Source organism: Capricornis sumatraensis, chromosome 8 (assembly GCF_032405125.1).
Source record: "Capricornis sumatraensis isolate serow.1 chromosome 8, serow.2, whole genome shotgun sequence".
NCBI classification, from domain to species: Eukaryota; Metazoa; Chordata; class Mammalia; order Artiodactyla; family Bovidae; genus Capricornis; species Capricornis sumatraensis.
The window spans coordinates 86,316,206-86,343,209 of record NC_091076.1 but is presented as its reverse complement, the minus strand read 5'-3'; the positions used below and the strand labels follow the sequence as shown (position 1 = coordinate 86,343,209).

General features: G+C 55.9%; 1 protein-coding gene across 28 annotated transcripts in view; it reads left to right on the top strand.

Moving 5' to 3' along the window:
* Positions 1-6,258: 6,258 nt before the first annotated feature.
* Positions 6,259-27,004, top strand: part of CACNA1G (calcium voltage-gated channel subunit alpha1 G) — a 60,995-nt gene continuing 40,249 nt past the window's right edge. For all 28 annotated transcript variants that reach the window (XM_068978062.1, XM_068978056.1, XM_068978052.1 and 25 more), the window contains exons 1-9: positions 6,259-6,500; positions 13,553-13,664; positions 13,819-13,952; positions 14,344-14,441; positions 16,748-16,907; positions 17,392-17,692; positions 17,860-17,952; positions 20,199-20,985; positions 22,723-23,099. In XM_068978062.1, coding sequence (XP_068834163.1) covers positions 6,259-6,500; positions 13,553-13,664; positions 13,819-13,952; positions 14,344-14,441; positions 16,748-16,907; positions 17,392-17,692; positions 17,860-17,952; positions 20,199-20,985; positions 22,723-23,099 — 2,304 coding nt within the window. The remainder of the gene's footprint in view (positions 6,501-13,552; positions 13,665-13,818; positions 13,953-14,343; positions 14,442-16,747; positions 16,908-17,391; positions 17,693-17,859; positions 17,953-20,198; positions 20,986-22,722; positions 23,100-27,004) is intronic.

Below are 27,004 nucleotides of genomic sequence, written 5' to 3'. Positions count from 1 at the left end.
TAACAGCATCCCGCGGTAACCTCTGGGCCTCAGCCTTGCTTGTCACAGGGGCCTCGGGCTCCAGCATGGGAACCAGCAGCCCAGGGTCCCTTTTTCTGGGAGCCCCTAGATGATCCCCCTGTATTCTTGGATTCGTCTTTTACCTTCAAAGGACACCAGACTGACTCTGCCCCCTCCATGGTCATTACAACCTGAGTGAAGCTGAGGTCAGGGGACTGGTAATGGTCCCCAGGGATGGGGGTGGGGTGTGGACTTGCACAAGAGGAGAAAGGCCAGTCCTCGCCCTCAGACAGGGTTAAGAGAGGTCGCTGCCTCTCGTCCCATTGTTTCCTCCAATTTTAAGCTGGGATGCTTCATATGAGCTTTTATTTTTCATGGAATTTGTGTATTTTCTGGTCCTTCCCATTGTCTTCTCCAGTTTTAAGCTGGGGAAGTAGGATACTTCATATGAGCTTTTATGTTTCATGGAATTTGTATATTTTCTGGTCCATTATAGGAGCTGCTCTTATCAGGACCAAGGACATTTCTTTTGGGGTATCTATCTAGCTCCCAGCCTTCCCACAGGAAGTCGTATTGTCCATCCCCCTGATTTCATATATGTCAGTCCAGGGAAAGTTGGGTTGGAAGTCCTTCTGCAAACCTGAGTACTTCCTGTTGCAGGGACAACCGCTGCCTGCCTGTGATCTCCTGTTCCCTCAGTGTTGGGAGATGCTCACAAGATTCATCCTTGGCACCCACATCTTCACAGGTCCTGGAAGCCCCATCTAGTTTTCCTTCAGGAAGAGGGGACTAGAAGCATTCTTTGGGAAGGGCAAGTACAGAGTAATGGGGCTGCACCTCAACCCTGAGCCCTTTAGGGGTCTGAAGAGCCTAGGTACCCTTGTAGCCCCAGAGCCAAGCAGTAGAGAGCCAGGAGAGGCTGCTAGAGATAAGATCTGAATGGGGCCACTGCTGGTAGGGATGTCAGCGGAGGGGAGGAGTGGAGCTGGAAGGGGCTGGGAGACTGAAGTAAGTCACTTCCAAGTTCTGCTCAGGACCATCGCCACCCCTTGCACACCGTTAATCACAGCCACAAATGGTCACTGGGACCTGCGTATGGGCAGATGGGCCGGTGGCTTGCCACCGATCTGGAGAGGATTAGGGCTCCAGCCAACAAGGTCAGCTAGCCCTTTCTGGCTGAAGCCTGTTCACCCTGGCCAGGAAGTCTGGATAAGCAGAACCTGGTCTGAGGTGCAATGAGGAGGGAGGGTGGTGGTTGGTGGTTTAGTCTCTAAGTCATGACTGACTCTTGCTACCCCAAGGACAGAGGAGCCTGGCAGGCTACAGTCCATGGGATTCTTCAGGCAAGAATACTAGAGTGGGTTGCCATTTCCTTCTCCAGGGGATCTTCCCAAACCAGGAATCAAACCCAGGTCTGCTGCATTATAGGTGGATTCTTTACCAACTGAGCTACAAAGGAAGCTCGAGGAGGGAGGGTGGAGCATGGTAAAGCCCAGGTGGCCTTTTTTTTTCAGCCCCAGCGTGGCTTTGAAAATGTCTAGGCAGTTTGCAAAGCCCTCTTAACTCAGTTGTCCCACTGACCCTCATGAATGAGATGGCAAGGTAGGTATCCTCTGCTTCATACGAATAGATGTTCAAGACCCAGAGAGGGTAAGAAAAGTGGTCTGAAGCATCTGACACAACTCATTCTTTCTGGGGTCTTTGGCATACAATAAAGACTACTAAGGCTTCCTCTCCTCCCAGCAAGTCCAGCTATGAAGGAGAGTCATTTGGTGTTTTCTGCCCCTCCATCCAGACTTCTGCGGTGGATAGGCAGTAGAGGATCCACCTGCAATGCAGGAGACTCAGGTTTGATCCCTGGGTTAGGAAGATCCCCTGGAGAAGGAAATGGCCACCCACTCCAGTATTCTTGCCTGGGAAATCCCATGGATGGAGAAGCCTGGCTGGCTACAGTCCATGGGGTCCTCAAAGAGTTGGACACACCTGAGTAACTCGCTAGCAACAACAGTGCCCCTTCAGCCAGTCTTCTTTCTCTGTCTCACCTCTTTTCCTTGCCCTGGTAGCAGGCATGCTGACAATGAAAGTGAAAGTGAAAGTCGCTCAGTTGTGTCTGACTCTTTGTGACCCCATGCGTGGAATTCTCCAGGCCAGAATACTGGAGTAGGTAGCCTTTCCCTTCTCCAGGGGATCTTCCAAAACCACGGATCAAACCCAGATCTCCTGCATTGCAGATGGATTCTTTACCAGCTGAGCCACAAGGGAAGCCCAAGAATCCTGCAGTGGGTAGCCTATCCCTTCTCCAGCGGATCGTCCTGACCCAGGAATCGAACCAGGGTCTCCTGCGTCGCAGGCGGACTCTTTCCCAACTGAGCGATCAGGGAATCCCACACCTGACAGTGGGAGTTGGTAAATGAGTTCTGAGGAGAGTTAGGGCCTCAAAGGGTTAGTTCTCTTAGAAGTGCTTGCATTTTCTAAAGAGGGCACAGCTGAGCATAAGTCTTGCTCAAATGTGGGGTTTAAAGTCTTCAGCCTCTCTTTCCCTTTTCTGGTCCCTCTTGAGTACGCTCCTTGTTCTGCCGGTAGGACTGTCCTGGAGGAGCTGTGGGCCAGGGCCGTTGGAGACAGGGCCTCGTAGTTTGGGCAGTCACTTAAGTAATTTCATCATTTCCTGGAGCCTCAGTTTCCCTATCTAAAAAATACCACCCAGCTCCCAGCACCCACCCAGCCGCCAACTCCCAAGGCTGTGCGGTGACTAAATGGGACAGTGTGTCATTGCTGAGCAGAGAGCATCACCAACAGGAGGATTCTCTCAGTTCCTGAGGGAGCCGTCCAGACTTGAGGGAGGGGTAAACGGGAGTGGGCTGAAAGGGCTGGTGGAGCAGGGTCTATATGGGGGTTCGCCTCTAAAATCAGAGGAGGTTTTAGACATAGACCTGCTGAGACCCAGAGAAAGGAATTTCTTACCCCCCCCCCATTCCCCTTGTCTACCTGAGGTTATTTATTCATCTCACAGATTTATTAAGCACCTACTTACTATGTGCCAAATTGATGAGCGAAATGGACGTAGCCTCTGTCTTCAAGGAACATAGGGCCTAGAGGGGAATACAACCATTTCATTGCCATAAATAGAGACATAAACTCAGGCTGGGCCAAGTCCTCTGAGATTACAGACCCTGGTGTGACCCAGTACGGTGTCCTCAGCACTTTGGCACTTAGTAGGTACTGTAATACTTAACTAAATAGTTGCTGAAAGAAGGCCACCCTGAGGAGGTAATGTCAGAGCTGAGGCTTGGAGTTAAAGATGATTTCACGGCTTCCTTTGCCTTCTTTGTGGGTCCTGCCTCCCTCCTTACCTCCTGCACTCAGACCAACAGTGAGCATCTCTGATAGGGATGTCAGAGTCCCCTGGTGTCCTGCAGAGGAGTCTGGATGCCTTAGGTGGCCCCAAGCTCAGGGGTGCTTTGCCCTGATGGTGCATGTTATCTGCCCCCCTTTATGAGTATGTTCTAGAACAAAGTTCAACCCAGAGGTGGGGGTTAGAGGATGGTGATGGACAAAGGTGTGCGGTCTGCTGACCCTTAGGAAACCTGACCATTGGACTGGGGAAGCCTCTTTGGCTTCATTTTCTTTGTTAAGGGCAGGGGGTGATTAGAGTGGGGCCTCTTTCCCTGATCTTGTCTGGGAAGGGCAAGCCAACTAGGCAGACTGCCAACTGCCCAGAGGGAAAAAGGTGTCAGACTCTGAGGGCATACTGTAATAAATAGTCCCCTCTCCCAGAAGACCACTGAGAGTTCAACACTGGCGCTGGCGTAAGCCGGAATGAGAGCAGGGACTCCCGCCAGGAGAGAAAGGCACTTCTTCAGGGACCTGCTCATTAGCATGAAATGCAAAAAGCCCGGCCTCATTTGCACAACTAGGTGCCAGATTCGGCGAAAGGGCAACCTAGGAGGTAGCAACCGCTCTGCCCTCCCCACTGCATTCCCTGAAACCCGCCCTGGAGGGAGCTGAGACACCCACCCAGCTCAGCAGGAGGCGTGGGTGACGCAGCCTTAGGAGAGGGAAAAACGCCAGGGAGTCGGGGTGAGAGTAGGGGGATGGCGGGTGTAGGAAGGTCATCCAGTCCATTCCTCTGCCTCTCGGCGGTGGCGCGTTAGCGGTCCTGAAGTCTCCAGAGAAGAGCTAACTGATCTGCTTGGTTGCGCAGTGTCTACCTCCAGCAGAGGTGGGAAAGCGCTTCCAGACGTCTTAATCCTGGATGCCCTCTCCGCCCCACTTCACCCCAGAATCCCGCTCCAGGGTACACACCACCTTTAGGGGTAGCGCTGCGGGCGTGAGGGACCTGGGGCCGACAGAGCCGGAGGATTCAGGAGGGAGAGGCGGGGTGAGGGCCGGGGTCTGCGCCCGTGTGCGCGAGCGTGAGTCGCTGCAAACCCTCGAGGACCTGCTCGGGGTAAGGTGGAAATGTGCGAGGAAGAGTAGCCCTGCTAACCTGCTTTCCTGCAGACAGGCATATTGGAACTCGGGAAGGAGAAACTGAGGCACTGAATGGGGGCTTCGTGAAACTGCAGGCTAAGAGTCGGCAAAGCCCAGTTCTATGCTTCCGCCACCTCCCACACACTGGAGACCCCTGCCAGTCCCTGGGCAGGGACATCCCCGTTCTCTGCAGTTGCTCTTAGAGATCTGGGCTCCGGGTCCATTGTGACCTGTCTGGGGCCATGTGTTCAAGCACGAAGCCCTCTCCGGAAGCTTAGGAGTGTCAACATGAGATCAAGGTCAGCAGGTTAGGGTTGGGAGATTAGGGTCAAAGTAGCAAAAGTGGGCCTGGGAGGAGGACCAACAAGCCCAAGAAGTTGGTAGAGACCACGCCCAGACCTTGCCTGCTTCAACCTTTCCTTGGCTCCGCCCGTTTCCCTAACTAGCGCCCCCCAGACTGAAGTCCTATCCCCCCGACTTCCCGCTGCGCTCGCCCCTCCTCAGTCCTGCTCCCAGGCTCAACTCCAGGATGAGAGATTAACCAAGGTTTTGCTCTAGGACCCTGGTCACACCGCTCACTCCGGGCCGTCTGCTTCCTTCTGCACCAGGCCCTCCCAGAGCTGAGCCCCGCCCTCCCTTTGCGGTCCAATTCTGGGGTCTTGGACAAAGGATGCCCGGGGGCCCGCAACGATATCCCAGGACCCCACTCCAAATACTTTTGAGTCCCTGGGGCTCCCTCCAGAAGAGTCCCAGAGCCCTTAGCGGCCAATAGGAAAGTGGGTTCGGTCTGGGTAGCTGTCTAATTGGCTCCGGTCTTCTGGAGCTGACACCAGGGGCAAGAGGAGGGGAGAGGGGCGGTCCCGGGCTTTGGGGTGGGAACCGGATTCCAGCTGTGGCTCTCTCCCCGGCACCCCCGCCCTCACTGCCACGCCGACCGGCCAATGGACGTGCGGCTCGGGGCCGGCGGCGCGCGGTCATTGGCTGCGAGGCTGGCTGGGGAGAGGCGGGGCCGAGGCTTGAAGTTGGAGTGAGGGATCCAGCTGTGGTGTGCGCCCGGCTCCTCGCCGCCGCTTTCGCTTGCTCTCTCCGCGTCTCGGCCGGAGGAGGAGGCAGTGGCGCCGGCGACAGCTACGGCGGCAGCAGCCACCGCGGCGGCTGCGGCGGCGGCATCTCCGCCTCCACCCCCGCCTGGGACGGCCCCTCGTCACCTCCCCGCCCCTCCTGGACCGGGAGCCGGCCGCCGGGAGGAGGAAGGAGCCGCCCCCCACCCCCTCCAAACCCACCCCCAAAGAGATTCCTCCTCCCCTCCCCCGCCGCCGCTGGCGCGGAGCCGGGACGATGCTGACCCCTTAGATTCTGCTCCAGCTGCGCCGCGGGAAGAGGGGGCGCCCCTCCTCGGACCCCCGCTCCAGCCCTCTTCTCTCCCTCCCTCTTGGGGCCGCTTCGCCGAAGGTAGCGCCGAATTTGGCGACCGGAGCCTGGGCGCGAAGCGAAGAAGCCAGAACAAAGTGAGGGGGAGCCGGCCGGCTGGCCCGGGGGCCCTAAAAGCACTGGGGAAGCGGGACTCGCGCCAGGCGGGGCTTCCCTTCGACCCGGCGCCCGGCGGGCAGCATGCCCCTGCGGGCAGGGGGATCTGGGCTGAACTGGCCCTCCCGGGGGCTCAGCCTGCACCCTAGAGCCCCCCAGATGCGCCCCCGCCGGGGCCCCCCGCTTGCGTGAGGACACCTTTTCTGAGGGGCGCCGCTAGCCCCTCTCGAAACCTCCCGGGCCCCGGCTGGCCAGAGGATGGACGAGGAGGAGGATGGAGCGGGCGCCGAGGAGTCAGGACAGCCCCGGAGCTTCATGCGGCTCAACGACCTGTCGGGGGCCAGGGACCGGCCGGGGCCGGGGTCGGCGGAAAAGGACCCCGGCAGCGCGGACTCTGAGGCGGAGGGGCTGCCATACCCTGCACTGGCCCCGGTGGTTTTCTTCTACTTGAGCCAGGACAGCCGCCCGCGGAGCTGGTGTCTCCGCACGGTCTGTAACCCATATCCTCCGGGGCACGACGGCTGGGCTGGGGGGTCCGCAGGGGGGCGGGCCACCGCCTGAGGGAACCAAAAGCCAGGTGAGTCGGAGAAGTGAGCTTGAAAGATGGGCAGATGAGAGGGGGGCTGCTAGGGAGGGGAGGGGGTGTCAGAGTGGCTTGGCTGATACCCCAGGCGAGCCCCACCTCGGTACACACACCTCAGTCCTCCTTGAGGGGTTGGGATCCAGGCCAGGAAAAGAGAGGCGACGTGCCCCCATTGGTTGGCAGCTGGATGCTCTCCAGATGTGGGCAAGGGAGGGTCGTCATCCTCCAGATGTGGGAAGCTTCGGGAGCCCGGGAGCTCTATTCCTCCCGCCGCCAGTTAGCGAGCTGGGTTTGGTTTCCGAGTTTGGGGGGTGGGGTGGGGAGGAAGCTGCGGGGACGGGGGAGGGGGTACCGCAATCTCCTGGGTTTCCCTCCTGCCCCAGCTCCAAAGTTTGCAGTGGATTCTAGGGTCTAATTCCTCCACCCCACCCCACCCCCGCCCCGACCTGGTCCTTGAGACTGACGTTTTCACTGACCCTGAGGGAGATGCTGGGGGGTAGGGACCAGGTCCTAACCTCCCCCAACCCCCACCCCGCGGGTTGGAGGCACAACAAGGAGATTCCGGCGGCGGCTGATGTCAGGGGCGCAGAATGAGAACAAGATGTGGTGGAGGAGAGCTATCTGCACCCAGAGTCGGAGTAAAGACCCTTTCAGTAGGAACCCAGTGCTCCAAGTGCCTCCCTTCTCCCCAGTTCTTTATTCAATGCGGGGTGCTTAAGGTTGGCTTGGGGAGTTTTGTGCTAGATTTTTTTCTTGTGGAGGGAAAGACTGTGGCAAGAGCTTTGGCAAGTGGGGGATGGGATTAAGCAGGTCCAAGTTACCCACCCCCTTTCTATAGGAGCACTCCTGCCTGACTGCAAAGCAGGTATGGGAGACCACAGCCTTCCGAGAAAGCAGTGGGGGGCACGGGGGACAGTAAGACTGAGCTGGTTCCCTGAGGAAAGCTCAGGGCCACCACCTCATGTCTGCTCCTTGGATGGCTTTGTGAAAGGCAAGCCCCACATTCCAGGAGGATAGATTTAGCACTGCCCTCTCTCCTGTGCCCTGTCTGGAATTGTGTGGGAGACCCCAGCCCCCTTACCCCCATGGCTTCTCCCCCTTAGCCCCTAGTCTGCTTGACTAATGCCCAGCTCCTGGCTCCTGAGTGAGTCCCACCACTGCCGAAAGGAATGGGGAGTGGGATGGGCTGCCATCCCTGGTCTTGACAGCTTCTCCTGGCGCTTTCTTCCCAGCTCAGAGGCCCTTTTAGACCCAGGGTGAGAGATGTCAGTTCTCCCCTGTAACCAGTTGAGAGCCCAACTGGGACTCTGCTTTGGGGAGGGGGAGAGCTTGGTGCCGCCCTCTCTCTCTGCAGCTCTGCTGCCTCTAGTGCGCAAAGCAGAGATGTGAGCTTGGGTCTCCCCCCAACCCCCATCCTGTGCACCCTGTGAGTCTTTAGGAAGCTCCCCTCATCATACCCTCTCTCCATCCCCTGCCCTTTCCTTTCTCTCTGCAGAAAAAGGGGGTTGCCTCAAAGGTGGACCTGCTGAACTGGCACATTTGGGCTCCCCACCCCCCACCCCAGAGTCCTTTCTCAGTGGTAGAGATGGGGAACAAATGTCTCTAAAAAAGAACAGTGTTGGGGCTTCCCTCCTCTCCACTCCTAATCACCCACCCTCTCCACGAATGTGAAAAAGCACTAGACCCAACTCCTCCTCAGGAGCCCCCAGGTTGTGTGGTGGTGGTGGTATGTGTGTAGGGAGAAATCTTATCTTCTCTTTCCCTCCAAAAAGCCGCAGACCTCTTGGCCAGCATCTCCCCCATCTACCCTATCTTAGGTGCTATTGGATGGTCTGGAATCAGGTTTCTTTCTTGAGGAGGTCTGGAAAAGGGCAACTGGAGAGGGCTGGCATGAGGAAAGAGAGGTGGAGGCCCAGTGCTCATCTTGGGAGTCGGGGGGGGCAAGCTTACCTCTAGTGGTGGGAGTCTGGGGTGTGGGGCATCAGCTTTACTAGGTCTGGACAAGCCCCTAAGCCTGGATTGGCTGAGGATGGGTGGAGAACAATTTCTTGGCAAGGGAGCTTCAAATGTGCCCTCAGCATATTCATCACATCCTGTATCAAAAGAAACCTGTGTTTTCTCATCGGAGGGGCTCTGGAATGACTGTTGGACCTTGATCTTTCTCAGTCCTTTTGGTATTCTCGAGGCTTCCCTTGGCTGCACCTCTGGGCCTGGGGGACAGGACACCTCCCCTGAACGAACTGAAGCTCGCTAGGTTCTTCTCAGCATTCTTCTCAGCCTCTTTAAGAAACCGGGTTTCCTAGAGAGGGGATCTAGACCCAGGTGGGACATCGTGTACGTGTGAATGTGTGCGTGTGTGTGTGTGTGTGTGTGTGTGTGTGTGTGTTGGTGAGGGAGGGGTGACAGTAAAGGAAGGAGGCGCTTGGGAGTGCATATTTTGGTACTGGGGAGACCAGGGCTTCATGGGCAGTCAGAAAGGCCCCCTCCTCCCAGGCTATAGGGAAGGGAGTGTGTTGGGCTTTGCAGTATGTGTTTCTTCACGTGTGAGGGAGTGCGTTTCCCCTCCTGGGAAGGAGATCCTGAGCATTCCCTCTCGGCTGTTGTGTCACATCTGGAAGTTTGTGTAGGAGTTTCTCCAAGCTCAGAGCCCAGCACAGCTTTTTCTCATTTGGAAATCACAGGCTGGCATTTGGGATGCCGAGAGGGGGAGTGGGAAGGGGGCCAGAGGGGGAGAAGGGAGCCTGCTGGGAGTGGGGGGAGGAGAAGGGGGAGGCCTGGGCAGCAGGCCCTAATGGCTTCCAGAAGCGAGTGTGAGTGTGTGAGCTGCGGGTGTCTGCGGGGCGTGTGTGTCTGGAGGGGAGGGGGCACCGGGAGTCTCTGGAGCTCTCCTTGCCACCATCCCAGTGTCCCAAGTTCCCCCGCTTCCCTTCCCTAGGGAGAAGTCTCCATTTTGGTCCTCAGAGAAAATGGAAGGGAGGTGTTCTTCGTATCTCCTCACCAGCTCCCCCCTCTCATTTTCAACCTCAAAGCCCTCCAGAGAGGGTTCTGGGGAGAAGGGCCGGGGCTAGAGAACTGAACTAGGCTGAGAGGGCCAGAGCACCCCCTCGCACTCTTTTTGTCCCAGGCCTACCTTTCTTCCCGGCTCCACACACACTCTGCTCCTCTGAACTGTTGGGGGACTCCCCATCACCCAGAGCGCCAGTTGGAGCCATTCCTGGGATTATCCCGACCACACAGCCCCCCTTCACCCTTGCCTGCTCCTGCCCGAGCTCTCACCCCGCCCTGCCTGCCTCAGCCAGGATGGCGACAGACACAACTGCTCTCACACACACACACACACACATGCACGCAGACACACACACACACACAGAGTCACAGACATTTGAATCAGATTTCTGGCCTATTTTCCCTCCCAAAGATTCCAGCGGGCCGGCTCTCTTGTGTCCCCGTGTCTCACGTCTCTGTCTCTGGGTGGGGCTGGCTGCCTTTCTCAGGGCTGCAGTTTTCAGTTTAGCTGGAAACCTCCCTCCCCACACACCCACACTCTGGAACAGGCGATGGGCAGACCACTGTGAAACAGGCTTGTTTGTGGGGGGTTGACTGGGGGAATCCCCTCTTCAGCCTCCCAGCAGGAACCCTGCTCCTGAGCCCCTAGGTCTCACCCCACCTGGGGAATGCTGAAACTGATAGACACCAGCCTCTCCAGGGCCAAATGAGAAAAGCACCCCACCTTCCCAACGAGTACTAGGAGGCCAGGATTCCTGGGTCCAGGCCAGTTTCCTCTTTAGCGCTCCTTAGTCTCAGATTTGCAGGCTCCTAGCAGGGAATGGGACAGCTGGGGGGCTGCTTCCCTTCTCAATCATGCCTTGCCCGGAGCCCCCATACCCCTGGAGGTGGTCCAGCTCTATCTTCCTCTCTCTTATAGCTGCCTAACTAGGCAAGGGCTCTAGATAAAGCCCCACAGAGAAGACTCAGTTGTGCAGATAACACGCTCTAGTTTTTTCTTGGAGGGAGAAGATGGGGAGGGATGGGAGTGGGGTTCCTCACCCTGCACTTCCTTTTTCTCTGCTTTTGATGGTGGGTTGTTGGGAGAAGAAAGATCCTCCTTTCTCCTACCCACCTCCCCCTTTGGGATCCACTCCAGCCCGGTCAGTCACCATAGCAACAGTAGACATGTGACTGCACAGGTCTCTCACAGTCACTATGGCAACCAGTGTCCCCCATTCCCCTGGTTACTATGGAGATTTGTCACATGGTTCCCCCCCTCCTGAAGCTGATAACCTGTGGGTCTCCCCACTTCCCCTTCCCTGCATGAGGATAAGACAGAAGCCTGGGTAAGGGGAGTTCATATGTGAAAGGGTCCTTTTCGTTACCATGGCAACAAATCCACACCACCTGGTGACACATCCTCCTGTTGCTATGACAACAGAGGAACATCACACAGTGACATACGGCTATATTCTCAAGGAAATGAGCCCTACCCTGACAAGGGTGAAAAAAACCCCATCCCCATTAATTATTCCTCAATTAAGATTGTCCCAAGTTTTCCTGTGCCTTGGGGTTTCCACTTTCCATTTATGTTTATCTATAGGGAAAGGGGAGAGGTGAGAGTGGCAGGATGTACCTAGGAGTAAGGTGAATTGTCTATGGGGGCTTTTAAGAAGGGGCTTCCATTGTTAAGAGCTGGAGGTGGGGTTATCTGCGGGCAGACTCTGGCTATAAGAAGCCTCAGTATGAGCATGTGTACGGTGTGGATAGAAAGATGGACAGCTCCTTTACAGTGTCACTTCTCCTCACCCCACCCCCAGTTATCATTAATTTATCGCTGTTGAAGCAATTAAGGTAGGAAAACATGAATGGGAGATACATCTGGCTTCGAGGCAGGGATATTGATTGACTGATCCGTTCCTTCGTTCATTCATTCTTCCCATGCATTGATCATCTGCTGCAGGGCAGGCACTACTCTAAGCTGTGTAGGGGCTTGGATGTATCAGAGTGCCCCTGCCTCAGTGAGGGAGATGAAACAAGGGCACAGAGGATGTGATGGACTCACTGCCATTAGGGAGGTCCAAACAGGGGTCCCAGGAGCTCCTCTTTCCAGGAGCACTGCCCGTCTTCCCCCCATGTGGAGACATCTGCTCATATGGGTCCTTTCCAGAGCCTCTTCCCTGCAGAAGAGAGGAGGGGGCTATGTTGGGGAAAGCAGGCCAGTTCTTGAAGCTAATTGTGTCCTTCCTTTTCCAGATGATGGTCCCAAGGGAGCTCCTTCCCTGTCCCCTTTATTCCAGGGTGACCCCTGGCTGACCCTCATTCTGGGGAGAGATCCACTGGGCTCTAGCTCTACTCAGGAAAACAGCTCCATGGAAACAGAGCACTCCTTTGATTTCCCCATTCCATCTACTTACCCCAAAAGCCTGGAAATTTTTTTTAACTCTTATTCCTGTGAGGATGTAAGGTTGGGGAAATTGTAGTGCTTTGGGAAGCTTGGGTACCTGTCAGTGGAAAGGGATGTGAGTCTGAGGGAAAAGGGCCTGGGTGATAGGAGCGGGTAGGAGGGCTTGGAGGAGGTTGAGCATGGACTCCCAGAGAGGGAGACGGGTCTGAGGTTCAAGACAGAGATGGGGTATGGCTGGAACCAGCTTCAAGGAAAGCTCTTGGGTCCCTGGCCAAAGCCTTCTCAGCTCTGAAAGTGCAGTTATGATGGGAAGATTGCGTCTGCTCAGGGCTGACTGCTGCTGCACTGAGTCTGGTTTCTTGGGTCTCGCCGTGGGCTGCCATGACGCCCTCTGCACCCTCCTCCTCGAGGCCTTCTCCTTCCTCTGGCCTCCCATTTCTGCTTGCTTCTAGCCTCTTTACTCTTCCCCACCTCTCTCATGTTTTCCTTGAGAAAATGGGATGCTCAGTCATTTAGATGTGAGCTCGATCCCCAGGACTTTCTAAGGTCTGGAAGCCATTTTTTACGTTCTCCTGCTGAGGGGCTAGAAGCGAATCCCTTAATGAAATCCACTATGTGGAAAGACTCAGCATTTAAAAAGACCTCTCTCCCCTTTGCTGCAAAACAGAGCTTTGCTCGAGACCCTAAGAAGGAGTGGTGGTGGCATGGTCTGTATACACGGTACTGACCGCTCTGCCCAGGCTGAGGGCTTGTGTCCAGTACAGGGGCTGGTATGTAGTGGGTCCTCATTACTTAGACGTGTGAATGTGTCTGGAGGCCATCTGAGGGCTTTGAGAGGCCAGGGGGCCGATGGGGAAGAGGCGGCCTGTGCCTCTGGTCCTGTGGCACTTGTCTGCCTCAGCCTGTCAGTTTGGTGCCAGTGTGGTCACGACAGCATTGAGCAGCTTCCTTGCAGCCTGAGCAGCTATGGAAGCTACTATCCCAGATCAGAAACTTAGAAACCTCCGTCTCGTCTGGGTCTCTTCTGTGACCTTCAGCACATGACTCTGTGTGGGCCTCAGTTTCCTTGAGTTCTGCAGAAGGTGATCTATTCTAGCTCAGATACTTCTGAGGCTATTGTGAAAATCCAGTGTGGCATGCCGTGAAAGTGCTTGGTAAACTGTAAGGCAGGCATAATCCGACTTTAGGTTTGTGTCACACATTCACATACATTTTCTCATTTGCTTCTCACATCTTCCCTGGGAGGTAGGGAGAATAGGATTCAGATTCAGCAGCAAACTCTTAGTGCCTGGCATTTCCAACAAGCACTATTGATTTTATCCCCTAAATGGCTTGTGCAAATAGTCAGGATATTTGTGGCTTCTCCTACTTTACAGAAGAGGAAGCTGGGTCCAGAGAGGTGAGATGACCAAGGTGGGTCTGGGTCTGGGGGCCAATATGATATGTAGGCCAGCATCCTCCCAGGATACCTGGCTACATCTCAGATGGGGTTGAGAGGTCAAGGAGCAGGAGGTGCTTGGACACGATGGTGATCAGGTTTCACCTGGCCAGCTGTTTCCTTGACCACTCGGTACCTGGTTTGAGCGCATCAGTATGTTGGTCATCCTTCTCAACTGTGTGACCTTGGGCATGTTCCGGCCGTGTGAAGACATCGCCTGTGACTCCCAGCGCTGCCGGATTCTGCAGGTGAGCACGTGTGTGGTGAGCGAGAGGGCAGTTCCTGATCTTTATAACCCTGACTCTGCAAGAGGCCCTGAGCCCAGAGGTGGGGGTGGGGATGGGGTGGGGGGGATTTGCCCACCCTTTTCTCAGTTTCAGCAGCCTTTTGTCCCCATATCAGGCCTTTGATGACTTCATCTTTGCCTTCTTCGCCGTGGAGATGGTGGTGAAGATGGTGGCCTTGGGCATCTTTGGGAAAAAATGTTACCTGGGAGACACTTGGAACCGGCTTGACTTTTTCATCGTCATTGCAGGGTGAGGGTCTGGAGTGGAAGAGTGATGGATCAGATAAGTCCCTTCCCCAGGTCCAGGGTTCTAGGCCTGGCCCCCAGCCCCTGCCCACTTGCAGCACTGCTTTCTCCCACTGTCCACTGAGGGTCCAGGGCTGCCCTGCCTATCGTGCTCAAACCCATGCTTCTCTGAACTCCAGGGTCCCCTCCATCCACACTCTTTTCTGTTCAGTCTCTGATGAGTTCGTCCTCGGATTGAGGGTGGCCTTGCCCCTAGGGAGAGAGCTGGCCTTTCAGGGTCCCTTGGTGGAAGGGGAGGATTCCTGTCCCATCACAGCAGGACTCCTCATTGACCTCTTTTGACCCTCATGGTGGCCTCAGACTCAAAGGGCTTCCCTTTGGCCCCCTCCCTGCAGGATGCTGGAGTATTCGCTGGACCTGCAGAACGTCAGCTTCTCGGCTGTCAGGACAGTCCGTGTGCTGCGACCCCTCAGGGCTATTAACCGGGTGCCCAGTGAGTGACCCCTCAGCCCTCGGCCCCTGAACAGGGAACCCCAAGAGGAAATATGGAAGTCTCAGATCCCACCCCTACCTCCTGGCCACTCACAGGCCTCATCAGGGTCTGGCACAATGAGGCAGACCCCCTCAGAGAAGGGCTCAGTGGGAATCTGGGCCACTGGAGCCAAAGGGAGCCCCCATACCGGCTGTGGGACTGTGAGATTTGCCTGGAAAGGCTCTTCCCCCTCATTTCAGCCTGACTTTAGGTCCTAGTCTCAGGAGGTCTCAGATGACCTGTTCCCTTCAGCTACACTACCCTCCCTCCAGTGGAAGAGGGCTGGGTGGGAGCAGGGTAGAGAGCTGGCAGGCCAGGAGAAATGGGTGCAAAGTGGGAGGGCCTTTTCTAGCCAGAGCCACATCTCATGCAGTCTGGTTCTCGTTGGAACCGCAGTGGCCACACTGAGCATGGCTTCTCTCAAGACAAGGCCGCTCCATGCCTCATCCTCCCGCCTATGTCCCTTTCCACCCCCTTCCAAGCCGCTGCAGCAACTGACTGCCGGGACCATTATCTAAATTAAACCGCATTGGTTTCTGAGCCAGCCAGGCTTTGGCAGCTCCAGCTCCCCCCACATCCCGCCCCTCACCCTTGCTCAGGCCCCCATCGCAACTCCCCAGCCTACACAAACTGCAGATGGTCTCTGCTGCTGTCCCAGTGGGGTGGGTGGGGGCATGCTTCTGGGGCTCTGTGTCTGTTGGAGCAGTAGCCCCCTTTGCTGTTTGTGCACACATGCCTCTGTGTGGATGTGTGTGTGCGTCGGGGTGGGCAGAGGTGCTCAGTGTGTCTTCCAGGCATTGAGGTATGTTGGTGTTAACGCGATCTCCAGACAGAGGCATGCCTTCTCTTCTCTCCCACTCCAGGTGATGGCTGGCAGATTTATAGGCCTCTAACTACCAGTGTAATTCCCTTAATGCAAACCCTGAGGAATTGATCTCAGTTGGAGCACAGAGAAGCTGAAGGGAGCTGGGGTTGGGGGAAGGGAGAGTGACTGAGTGAGAAAACTGGGCTGGTCGGCGGGGAGGGGTGGGGTGGGTGGGCTGCTGTAGTCATCAGGAGGGTTAATTAGCAGCTGCTTAGAAGGTTTTTCCCTGGAGGGGTCAGGGGGTGGCACTTTAGGGCACATGAGTGGCACTTTAGGGGTCAAAACTAGTCACTAGAGGTCTGTGTGTTTGACAAGGGCTTTGTGGCCTAGGGGCTAGTTTGCTGTGTGTACTCAGCCGCTCAGTCATGTCCAACTCTTTGTGACCCCGTGGACTGCAGCCTGCCAGGCTCCTCTGTCCGTGGGGATTTTCCAGGCAAGAATACTGGAGTGGGTTGCCATGCCCTCCTCCAGGGGATCTTCCCAACCCAGGGATCGAACCCAGGTCTCCCACACTACAGGTGGATTCTTTACCGTCTGTGCCACCAGGGAAGCCCATTAGCTGGTTTTGACATCCTAAATCTGGAGTAGGGAAGGTAGGCCATATCTAACAGCATCTCAGGGGGCAGGTTTGTGGAGGCTTTCCCTGTGGAAGAGGTTGTTAACAAATGGCCACCTGAGAAAACAGCCTCAGGTCGCTCAGGTCCTGATGTGAGAGACTGGACCAGGCAGAGGCTAGACTCAGGAAGGGGGCTCAGAACCGTGGGGAAGTGCAGGTCATCTTGGTCCCCGCTGAAGGCTTGTTTCTCAGAGGGAAATTCCTCCCAGCTAACATCCCTGCTGGAGTTCTCTGCCTTGGTTTCCCCAGGGACTTTGGGGTCAGGTGATTATGACTGATGAGAGAAAGAAGTTGGATGGGAGTGTGTGTTGTGCGTGTGTGTGTGTGTGTGCTGCGAAGTGGGATGCGGAAGCAGAGAACCTGGTTTTTAAGTCCCGGCACCTGTATTTGGCAGCTCTGTGATATTGGACAAGTCATGCCAGTCCTCTGAGCCTTGATCCTCATCTGCAAATTGAGGATGATGGTATCGGCTCTGTGATGATGTTAGGAGAGTTAGATAGGATGTGGTGCTGGAGACTGTTTTGGACACTGTGGCCACTCTGCCCTTCCTTGGGGGTACTGTGCCCTGACTGGTGTGGGTGGGCCGAGAGGGAGAGTGGGTAGGGGTTAGGGGCTGTGAGGGCTGCCTACAGAGTTGGCAGTGTCTGTTGGTCTCCCTCCAGCTTGAGCCGGGCTGCCTCAGCCTCGGAGGCCCCGGTGGGTCCTCTCTGGGAGTGCTGCCAGGCCTGTGGCAGCCAGCCTAGCCCGGCCAGCCTGGCACCCCCAGCGTGCCTTCTGCCCCTACAGGCATGCGCATCCTCGTCACCTTGCTGCTGGACACGCTGCCCATGCTGGGCAACGTCCTGCTGCTGTGCTTCTTCGTCTTCTTCATCTTTGGCATCGTTGGTGTCCAGCTGTGGGCAGGACTGCTTCGTAACCGATGCTTCCTGCCTGAGAATTTCAGCCTGTGAGTAGCACATGGGCGGGGAGGTGACCTGGGAGTGACTGTGGGGCTGGGACCTCCCTCAGTCCCTGTTGCTGGTGACATGCCTGTTCTGTTATTAATGATGTGTCTGCCGATCAAACTTGGCTACACACTGAAGTCACCAGGGGAGTTGAGACCACTGCTAAGGCCTGGGTTCCCTGGCTCCCCTTTCTGATATCATTTGTATGGGGTTCAGCCTGGGTGTGGGAATTTTTAAAAGCTCCTCAGTGAGCCTAAAGCGCAGCCACATTGAGAACCATTGCCCTTGAATGGAGCCTTCCCATATCCTGACTCTGGAATTTCACCCTCAATCTGCGTGCTCCTGGCACCCCTCAGGCGCACCCACAAACCCCTGCCCCTGCCTAGTGCTTGCCCTGTGTGCCTCAGTGCATCCACCCAGCTCTCCCTTCCTGGACCCTGTCCCCTGAAAACCCTGGTCTCAGCCTCATTCCTGTCTGCTCCTCAGCCCCCTGAGCGTAGACTTGGAGCGCTACTACCAGACTGAGAACGAGGATGAGAACCCGTTCATCTGCTCCCAGCCTCGTGAAAACGGCATGCGCTCCTGCAGGAGCGTGCCCACGCTGCGCGGAGACGGGGGTGGCGGCCCGCCCTGCGGCCTGGACTACGAGGCCTACAACAGCTCCAGCAACACCACCTGCGTGAACTGGAACCAGTACTACACCAACTGCTCGGCGGGGGAGCACAACCCCTTCAAGGGTGCCATCAACTTCGACAACATTGGCTATGCCTGGATCGCCATCTTCCAGGTGGGGTAGCCTGGGCATTGAGAGAGTTCCCAGAGCCCAAGTGCTAGGACACAGTCCCGGCTTGGAGTAGTCATCCTCAGGCTTGAGTTGGGATCAGGGCCTCTAGAGGAGACTGCAGGCCACTCTAGGGGGCCCAGAAATAACCTGCCCCTTTGCAACCTCCCCAGGTCATCACGCTGGAGGGCTGGGTCGACATCATGTACTTTGTCATGGATGCTCACTCCTTCTACAACTTCATCTACTTCGTCCTTCTCATCATTGTGAGTGACTGCTCAAGCTCCTGTGGGGATGGAGGGTACCGGGGAGATGGGTAGGGCGAGTCCAGAGAGGGGACTTGGTCTGAAGTTCTAGCTCTCAGTGCAAGTCTCATAGAGATGCAGGCAGAGGGTGCCTGTTATGGGAAGTTAGAAGGAAATCCAAAGTCAAGGCCTGCCACTCATCACCACTTAAAATCTTGAGCAAGTCATTCCCCATGAAGCCCCCAGCCCTACCCTGGGCATTTGTCTCTTCATCAGTAAAATGGGTGGTTCTCAACCCAGGGTGATGCCGCCTCTCCTAGGGGCTACTTGGAAATGCAAAGGGTGGTTCTGTTTTTTATGAGGACTGGGGGAGCACTTTTGGCGTTTTGCTGGGAGGCAGGAGGTAAATAATAGACACCTTGAAATGACAGTCCTGCAAACAGGGAATTGTTCCACTCCAAATTCCCATCATTTGGTGTTGAGAAACACTGTGCGATCTGTGGTTCCAGCTCAGAAGTTCCAAGACGTTATAAGGCCAGAAGACAGAGGCAAAAGTAGCAATATTTAGTGGTTTTAATCACTACCATGATTAATAATTTAATTGCTACCACTTATAGCTAATATTTATTGAGCACTTACTATGTGCCAGCCCCTGCTCGGAGTGCTTTTCTATGTGCTGGTGCATTTAATCCTCACTAAGGTCCTGTCATTATCTCCATTTTACAGATGAGGAAACTGATGTTTCCTCATCCGCCTGACCCAGTCATGCGCTTTGAATGTGCTTTGGCTTAGTCTCGCTGGGCTGAGCGCTGCCGCTGCAGGGTGCTGTAACATCTGCTGCCGCTTCGTCCTCAGATTCCCTGTGAGGTGGCAGGTGCAGGGACTGTGGGCCTCATCTTCCAAACAAGAACTCTGAGCTCCAGAGGGCAGGCTTGCTGGAGCTGAGCATTCAGCCCCGGGCTATTGCCTCCAAATCCAACCCTTTTGCCTCGTCACCAAGAGGCCAGTGACATAGCCAGACAGAAAGACAGATAAGAGAAAGATGAGAGAAAGAGCTGAAGATCTACTCAGGACTTAGGCTCCAGAGAGAGGTGGAGACAGAATAAAGACCTGTTGGTGAGTGAGAGGGGTCCCTGAGAAAGAACAGCGGCCCCGCCCCCCATCATCCCTGTTGGGGAAAAGTAGCCAGGCTTGGGGCCTGTTCCCTTCTCCCCACCGTCACCTGGGCAGCAAGGTTAGCACCTCTGGGAAGTGGTCTGTGATCTTTTCCCCCATTCGGCTCTCTCTGAGCCTGGGGAGTGGGAGGGAAGCCGACAGAGAGGTAAAGGACCTTGTTTCCACCCTCCCACACACCCCATGAAAAATCTTTCCAAACAGCTCTCCGGAATCACACTAGTGAAGCTAATTATCATAATTACTAGGACACAATCTAGAAAAAAAAATTTTGCCTTTCACCATAAATATTCATTACTTTCATTCTGGGTCATTGTCCAAGCAATTGGCATCCCAGAGGCCCGGGGTGGGGGTGGGGGGGTGGGGTCTGAGGTATGGAAGTGGAGACGTGACAGTGTGGTCAAGTCAGAGTGGCAGCCTGGCTAGTCTGCAGGGTTCACAGTCAGCCTGTCACCCAGCTTGGGGAGGGGAGAGACATGGTTTGCAAAAGGGATACAGGTAAGGCCAATGGTCATGAGGATACTGAGGCCCCAGGGTTAAAGGTCTTACTCAAGGTCACACAGTAGGACTTGGGACTAGAAGCAAGAGTTTTGTAAATGGTGTTTTTGCCAGAATTTCAAAAGCTCAATCCAATGTGAAAACCCATGTCCCCCAGATAGCATTCATTTCCATAGCCTTCTCTACTCCTAACGGAAGGTGAGAAGGGGGGTGCTCACGATCTCAGACGATGGGATTGTTTAGGGGTGGGGAATTTGGGAGATATCCTTGCCAGTAACCTCATGATCAATAGCAATTCCTTGGAATTCCACAGAGGTTGGTTCAGGTTTTAGCCTTACTGTGCTGAATGATCATGGGGAAATTCCTCAACATCTCTGAACCTGTTTCCTCACTTATCAGATAGAGGTAATAAAAGTGTCGCCTCTTAAAAAAAATAAAGTGTCACCTTTTCAGACTGTCAGGAGGATGAAACAGGATGATGCTTGTACAATTATGAGCCTAGTATCTGACACCTAGGAAGTGCTCAGTACTTGGCAGCATGCGCTGTGATTCCCTTTCCTTCAGGCTGTCTCCTCTTTTTGTCCCCACCCCAATAGGTGGGCTCTTTCTTCATGATCAACCTGTGCCTGGTGGTGATTGCCACGCAGTTCTCAGAGACCAAGCAGCGGGAAAGCCAGCTGATGCGGGAGCAGCGCGTGAGATTCCTTTCCAACGCCAGCACCCTGGCCAGCTTCTCCGAGCCCGGCAGCTGCTACGAGGAGCTGCTTAAGTACCTCGTGTATATCCTCCGGAAAGCAGCCCGAAGGCTGGCCCAGGTCTCCCGGGCAGCAGGCGTGCGGGTTGGCCTGCTGAGCAGCCCCGCGCCCCGTGGGGGCCAGGAACCCCAGCCCAGCGGCAGCTGCTCTCGCCCCTACCGCCGTCCGTCCGTCCACCACCTGGTGCACCATCACCACCACCACCACCACCACCACTACCACTTGGGCAATGGGACTCTGCGGGCCGCCCGGCCCAGCCCACAGATCCAGGACAGAGATGCCAGTGGGTCCCGCCGGCTCATGCTGCCGCCGCCCTCAACACCTGCCCTTTCCAGGGGCCCTCCTGGGGGTGCAGAGGCTGTACACAGCTTCTACCATGCTGATTGCCACTTGGAGCCACTCCGCTGCCAGGCACCCCCTCCCAGGTCGCCATCGGAGGCATCGGGCAGGACTGTGGACGGTGGGAAGGTGTACCCCACCGTGCACACCAGCCCCCCACCTGAGATGCTCAAAGAGAAGGCACTAATGGAGGTGGCTCCTGCCTCTGGACCCACCGCCCTCACCAGCCTCAACATCCCGCCTAGGCCCTATAGCTCTATGCACAAGCTGCTGGAGACCCAGAGCACAGGTGAGAACTCTGGGTGGAGGCACGTTGGTGCCCCTCACCCGGGGACCAGGTGATGTCCTATCCGAGGGAGGATGAGGGGATCTGGAGTCAGAAGGTTGGGGCCTGGGTTCCCATTCTGCCTCTCTCGGCCTTGGGGCCTTCAACCAGTCACATCACTTCTTTGAGCCCTAATTTTCTCATCTCTTAAAATGGGAGTTGTAATTCCTACATTGTAACAATAGCAATAGTTGTATGTAACAAACACCTATGCTCTGCTCTATGCCATTTGCAATTGTTGACGATTGCTATGTGCCTGTCGCATGCTTCACAGGCAAAACCCCACTGGGTCCTCTTACCAGTTTAAGTGATAAACTTTCCTTATTTTACTGATGATGAGGAGGAGCTTGGAGAGGTTGTGTGACTTGCCCAAGGTGCTGTCGTTGGCGAGGGGTGGAGTCAGGGCCCTCTGACTCTGAGGTCCATGCGCTATAGTCCTTGTTGCAGGTTCAGAAGGGGAAATGGTGTATGACCACGGTGAGCCCCATGCCCCATGCAAAGGGGACTCATGTAAATACAAATGTCACTCTGTCCCCGTGCAGAGACATGGGGCTTGGTGCAGCAAGTCCTCAGAGGCCTCTAGACTGAGGGATAGAATACCCACTGTTGTGGGGAAGGGAAATGCTTGTGCCTTGGGGTGTCCCCCAGTCAGGCAAGGGTGACGAGCCCTCCTCTAGAGACTCACTGCAGCCAAAGCCCAGGGCCTGTGCTTCAGGAAGAATGTGGCACGTGGGAGAAGTGGCATATTTGTAGGCTGTTATGTGGGAATGTGGGCTGGACAGGAAGGTGCCATCACAGAACACAGTGGGAAGGGTTCTTATGCCAGCTCCTCTATTATCCTGCCAAGGGGCGCCAGCCAGCCACACACACGTATGGTTCTGTTTCCCTCTGTGTAAAAGGCAGGGCCGGGACCATCACAGCTGTGAGTGGTGCTTACCGATGTCCTCCTGCACGCAGGCGGAAGGGCTGGGCCCCAGGCCACGCGTCTTCACATCTGTGCTTTACCTGGGTGGTCTCTGAGGTTCCTCGCAGCTCTCAGTCTGTGATCAAAGCTGGATTTAAACGGACATCGGTGTCTTGGGATAGGTCACTGTGTCCGTGCGCACGTGCTGTCTGGTGTGTGCGTGTATGCGTAAAGGTGGCCACTGTGTGTCTGTGCCATCTACATGCACATGTCGGGTATTCATGTATGCATGTGTCCACACGTCTGCTGTGTGTAGGTGCGTGTGCGCACGCACAGGGTGGTGCTCTTGTTTAGTGTGTACACACAACCGTGTGTGCACATGCCTGGCACACATGTACTGTGTGATGTGTGTGGATCTGTGTATACCTGTGTTTGGCTCTACATGTATATATGACTTGTAAATGGTATGTGTGTGTACACAGTACATGTGTGTGTGCAAGTATGTCTCTGCTGCACAAGTGCAAGTGTCTGGCGTGAGAACATACATGAATATGTAAGGCTGTCCAAACCTGAGGACAACCAGCAGTGACTATCAGTGGGATGCTATTGGCATTTGGGGGCGTTCTATTGCTCAGGATCACCCACATTGCAGGTCATTCAGTACCCTTGCTCACCAAGTGCCTAGTACCACCACTGAAAGAACTCCAAACTCCCCCACTCATTTTATATACATGCTGAGGGTAGGTCACCCCAAGTAGGAAAGCCTGGAGCCTCTAACCTCTACCTTCCTGTCCCAGGCACCTGCCAAAGCGCTTGCAAGATCTCCAGCCCTTGCTTGAGGGCGGCCAGCGGAGCCTGTGGCCCAGACAGCTGTCCCTACTGTGCCCGGACCGGGGCAGGGGAGGTGGGGCTCGCTGGCCACGAGCTGCCTGACTCAGACAGTGAGGCGGTTTATGAGTTCACGCAAGATGCTCAGCATGGTGACCTGCGGGATCCCCACAGTCGGCGTCGACGGAGCCTGGGGCTGGATGTGGAGCCCAACTCTGTGCTGGCCTTCTGGAGGCTGATCTGTGACACCTTCCGGAAGATTGTGGACAGCAAGTACTTTGGTCGGGGAATCATGATTGCTATTCTGGTCAACACGCTCAGCATGGGCATCGAATACCACGAGCAGGTAGGGGCATGGGCAAGGCATGGTTCTTGGGGCTGGGGATCCTCTGTCTTCCTCTCCTCCCACCCCGGGTTCAGTTTCCTCTCTGTGCTGTCAGCCTGCATGGCCAGGAGGAGGACAAAAGGAAGCTGCACCGATGCGTGGGAACTCTTTGGAGGATGAAAGCCAGTGAATGTCACGCAGTCCCGGAGTGTGGAGGTTGCCCAGGGGCAGGGTCTGAGCTGGGTGTGTTTTATCGGAAGGGTTCTGAGAAGAGGTGGGCTTTAAAGGATATAAATGAGTGGTGAGCGTCAGATGCAGGCAAGACCTTTTTGGAAGGACAAGTCATAGATGAGGGTGGGTGGGGCCCCCTGGCATTCACCTGACTCAGTAATTAGGGGTGTGATTGACTGGTAGCAGGAGGGGGCTGTGCAGGTAGAGGTGAGGAGTGGACGCCTGGAGCCGGCGCCTGGGGAGGGTAGAGAGGGTGGCCATCTGCTTCGGGCCTCTGTTCTGGGAGCCCTGCTGCGAGTGGGGAGGGCGCTGCTGGGTAGAGGAGAGCTCCCAGCATGGTGAGGGGACTTGAAACCTTTGCGTTTGAGGAATCGTTCTAAGAACCAGGATGTTTAGTCAGGAGAAGAGGAGGCTCAGCAGGGACAGGCGAGCTGTCTTCAAATATTTGAAGGGCTGTCATGTGGAAGAGCGAGCAGGCTTATTTTGTGGGGCCGATAGCTGCAAGCAATGTGATTTGGGCTGAGGCGGGGAAGAGGCTGTTTTCTCTCTCAGAGCTGTGCAGAAACAGAAGGGGTGTCCTGGGGAACCCCACTGACCCCCCCACTCCCACACTGGAGATGGGAGCAGGTATCATAGGGCCTCACAACTGGCTGCGGCTGCACCCCCCACAGGATATCTTTCAGAAGTCAGCCCTTCCCCTGGTTTGGCCTTCGAGGTCACCCCCTTGGTGCATTCTTGAGGAAGGAGGGAGGCCAGCAAGCAGGCGCTGTGGTTCCCAGGTCCTTCTGTGCTCTTCTCCTCTGTGTGTTCTCACTGTTCTGGGGCTGGGGGAGAGTCAGGGCTGCCAGAACCCGGTGTAGACGGAAGCCAGGCACTGCCCCAACCCCTCAACTCCTGGGCAGAAGCATGTGGGCGCCAGAGGTGTGGACTGGGCGCACATGTGTGTGCATGCACGCATGCTGTGGCAGGGGTGGGGGAGCCACGGGGAGGAGTGCCCACCGAGGAGTGCAGGGAATGCACTCAGTCTCAGCTGAGGTGGGGCATCCTAGGTCCAAACCCAGGCTGGAGCAAACATGTGAGGTTCACTTTTCAGGGGGTTCTGAATCCCCTTACCATCCACCCCACTCAGCTCCTACCCCGATTGCCCTGTCCAGCCGAGTGCACCCCAGCCCCAACCCTTTCCCCATCACCATCATACCATGTTGACACCCCTTCCTTTTGTGTCAGTGACCCCCACCCAACTGGCTATACCCTGTTCCTTTCCTGGGGTAGGGAAAGCAGAGAGTGTGGGCAACTTGGGTCCCACCTTGGGTAAGGTGGGGGGAAGTGGAGGTGGGGCCGGACACTGGCTGCAGGGTCAGCAGTGGCATTTTGGTGGGTGTGTTGTATCTGGCTGCATGGGGCGTGTGTGTGTGTGCTCACGCCTGCTCAGCCAACCTCTGGGGAAGGGGTGCTCTGCTCTGCTAGGCTGGCTGGGGCATGATCCAGGTAACGGCAGGTCCTCATCTCCCATTATGCCAGCTCCCAGGCCTGAACCTCAGCCTCCTCTCCCTCACCCCAGTTCTCGCCATGGTCAGATGCCCCTTCCCCAGGGGGTGCCTCCTCCGCTGCTGATGGAGGATTTGACTAGGCTGGAAAGAAGCTGAGTCACAGAGACAGAGGCCAGATGAAGCTGCAGCAAGAGGGCTTTCAGTTAGACATCAAGAAAGACACCCCCTTGGGGAAGAAATAATAGCAATAAGTCAGGGACGACTGCAGCATCTCCTTACCCAAGTTCCTGAGGAGAGCAGGGGACAGCCTCTGAAGCCTTCAGCAGCAGGGAGTCCTACTCAGTGGGGGCACAGTGTCTGCTCCAGGGAGGAGTTTGTCCCAGTACCTGGTTGCTAAGGGCCCCATGGGGTGAGTGGGAGTCCCCAGCAGGCCAGGCAGATGACTGACTGCGGCCCAGCAGGCTCAGGGGCCGGGGGTGGGAGAAAATCCCAGAAGCAGCCACGGCCCTGTGCTTACAGGCACTGTGGCGTGAATGTCCCGCCATCTGGGTCCTGGAGCCTGAGCAGGCTTAGGGGGTGGGGGCAGGGAAAAGTGCAAGGAGGCATGGAGGCCAAAAGACAGAGACACAGAGGGACACAGAAAGAGAAAGGGAGAGACAGAGATGGGGAGATGAGGGCAGAGAGAGCGGGCTGGAGGCCTGGGCAGGGGGCGGGGGGGTGGGGGACACAGAGATGAGACGGTCAGCGATATAGAGAGGGAGATGGAGACTCAGGGGAGGAGGCGGAGACAAGCGGAGGCACAGAGATATAGGGGTGACAGAGACAGCCATGGACAGGAAGCCAAAGACAGGCTAAGACCTGGGTGCAAACAGGAACAGCCCGGGCAGTGACCGGGAGACAGAGGCTCTGATGGAGCCTCAAACGGAGGAGAGGAGGAGCCAGCCGAGCAAGAGAGCTGAGAGACACAGCAAGGAAGGGCGTCTGCAGCTGCTGACAGAGGCGAGGCCAGAGGCTCATGGTTTCCCCGCGGCGCTCGTAATGAGGCGGTTGTGTCCATCGATCCTGGTACTGATCAGACTGAGGGGCACTGGAGAGGGTGTTGCTGGGCTTCCCTGGAAGAGGAGCCCAGCCCTCTTTCCAGCCCTGTCCTCTCCCACCGTCACCAACTTCACCCTTCGTTCGGTTTTCCTGTCAAGAACAGAGATGCTCTGGCTGCACTCTACCAAGCCCTTGACTGAGGAAGCACTCGTTTTGTCATACCCCACCCTCCCCAAGGTGGACCCTATGCTGTTCACACCGTCCTGCTTTCCCCACCCCTTAGCCCCACAGCTGGTGGCAAAGTGGCAGGGCTGGTTTATACAGAGAGACTGGTGAGGAGGACAGACACAGGACTCTGAGAAGGGAGCAGGACTAGGACTTGAGGTCGGAAATATAATCTGATAGAGGGTAGGCATGTGTGTGCCCTGCCCACCAGGGGGCAGAACCTGGAACAGGGAAATTGTGAACTACCCATCTGTCCATCCATCCATTCCACACACGTTTTCTGGGCATCAGAGTTGGGCCTAAGCAGTGGCATGCTACTAAATGTTTAATAACCAGCCCTTTAAAAGGAAAAAAGGTACTGATTTGTGGTATTTGCAGTGTTCACCAATTTCCATGGTGCAAATGCTCCCACTGTGGCCGGTTTCTAACTCCTAATGTGATGGCACTGCATGTGGAGTTGGGAAGAGACATGCATAACCAGACGCTCCAGTACAACACCGGGCCAAGGCACTCCGTCCTTCCTCTCAAAGACCCCATGACAAATAAGCAGTCACACTTACTCGATGTAGTGCCTGCTGGGAAAGGATGCTCAGAGGAGTCGCCCGTGACCCAGCCTGGGGAAAGGATTCAAGAAGGGCTTCCGCAGGATATGACCTGGGAGCTGAGTTTGAATGGAAAGTGGGATGTAGCTAGCAAAGGGTGGAGAATAGGGCATAGCACAGGGGAGGACCGGAAGCACCAGACCCCAAAACAGAGAGAGTTATAAGGAGTTCAGAGTGAATTGGGCACTGGGTTGGGGCTGGGATGGCAAACAATAAGAGAGAAGCTTGGAAAAACCTCAGAGCCAGGTCCTGAGAGGAATAGGACGGAGTTTGGATTCTACCCTGAAGGTGATAGGTGCCAACAAAGGTTTTGAGCAAGTCCACGGTACGTGTTTGTGTT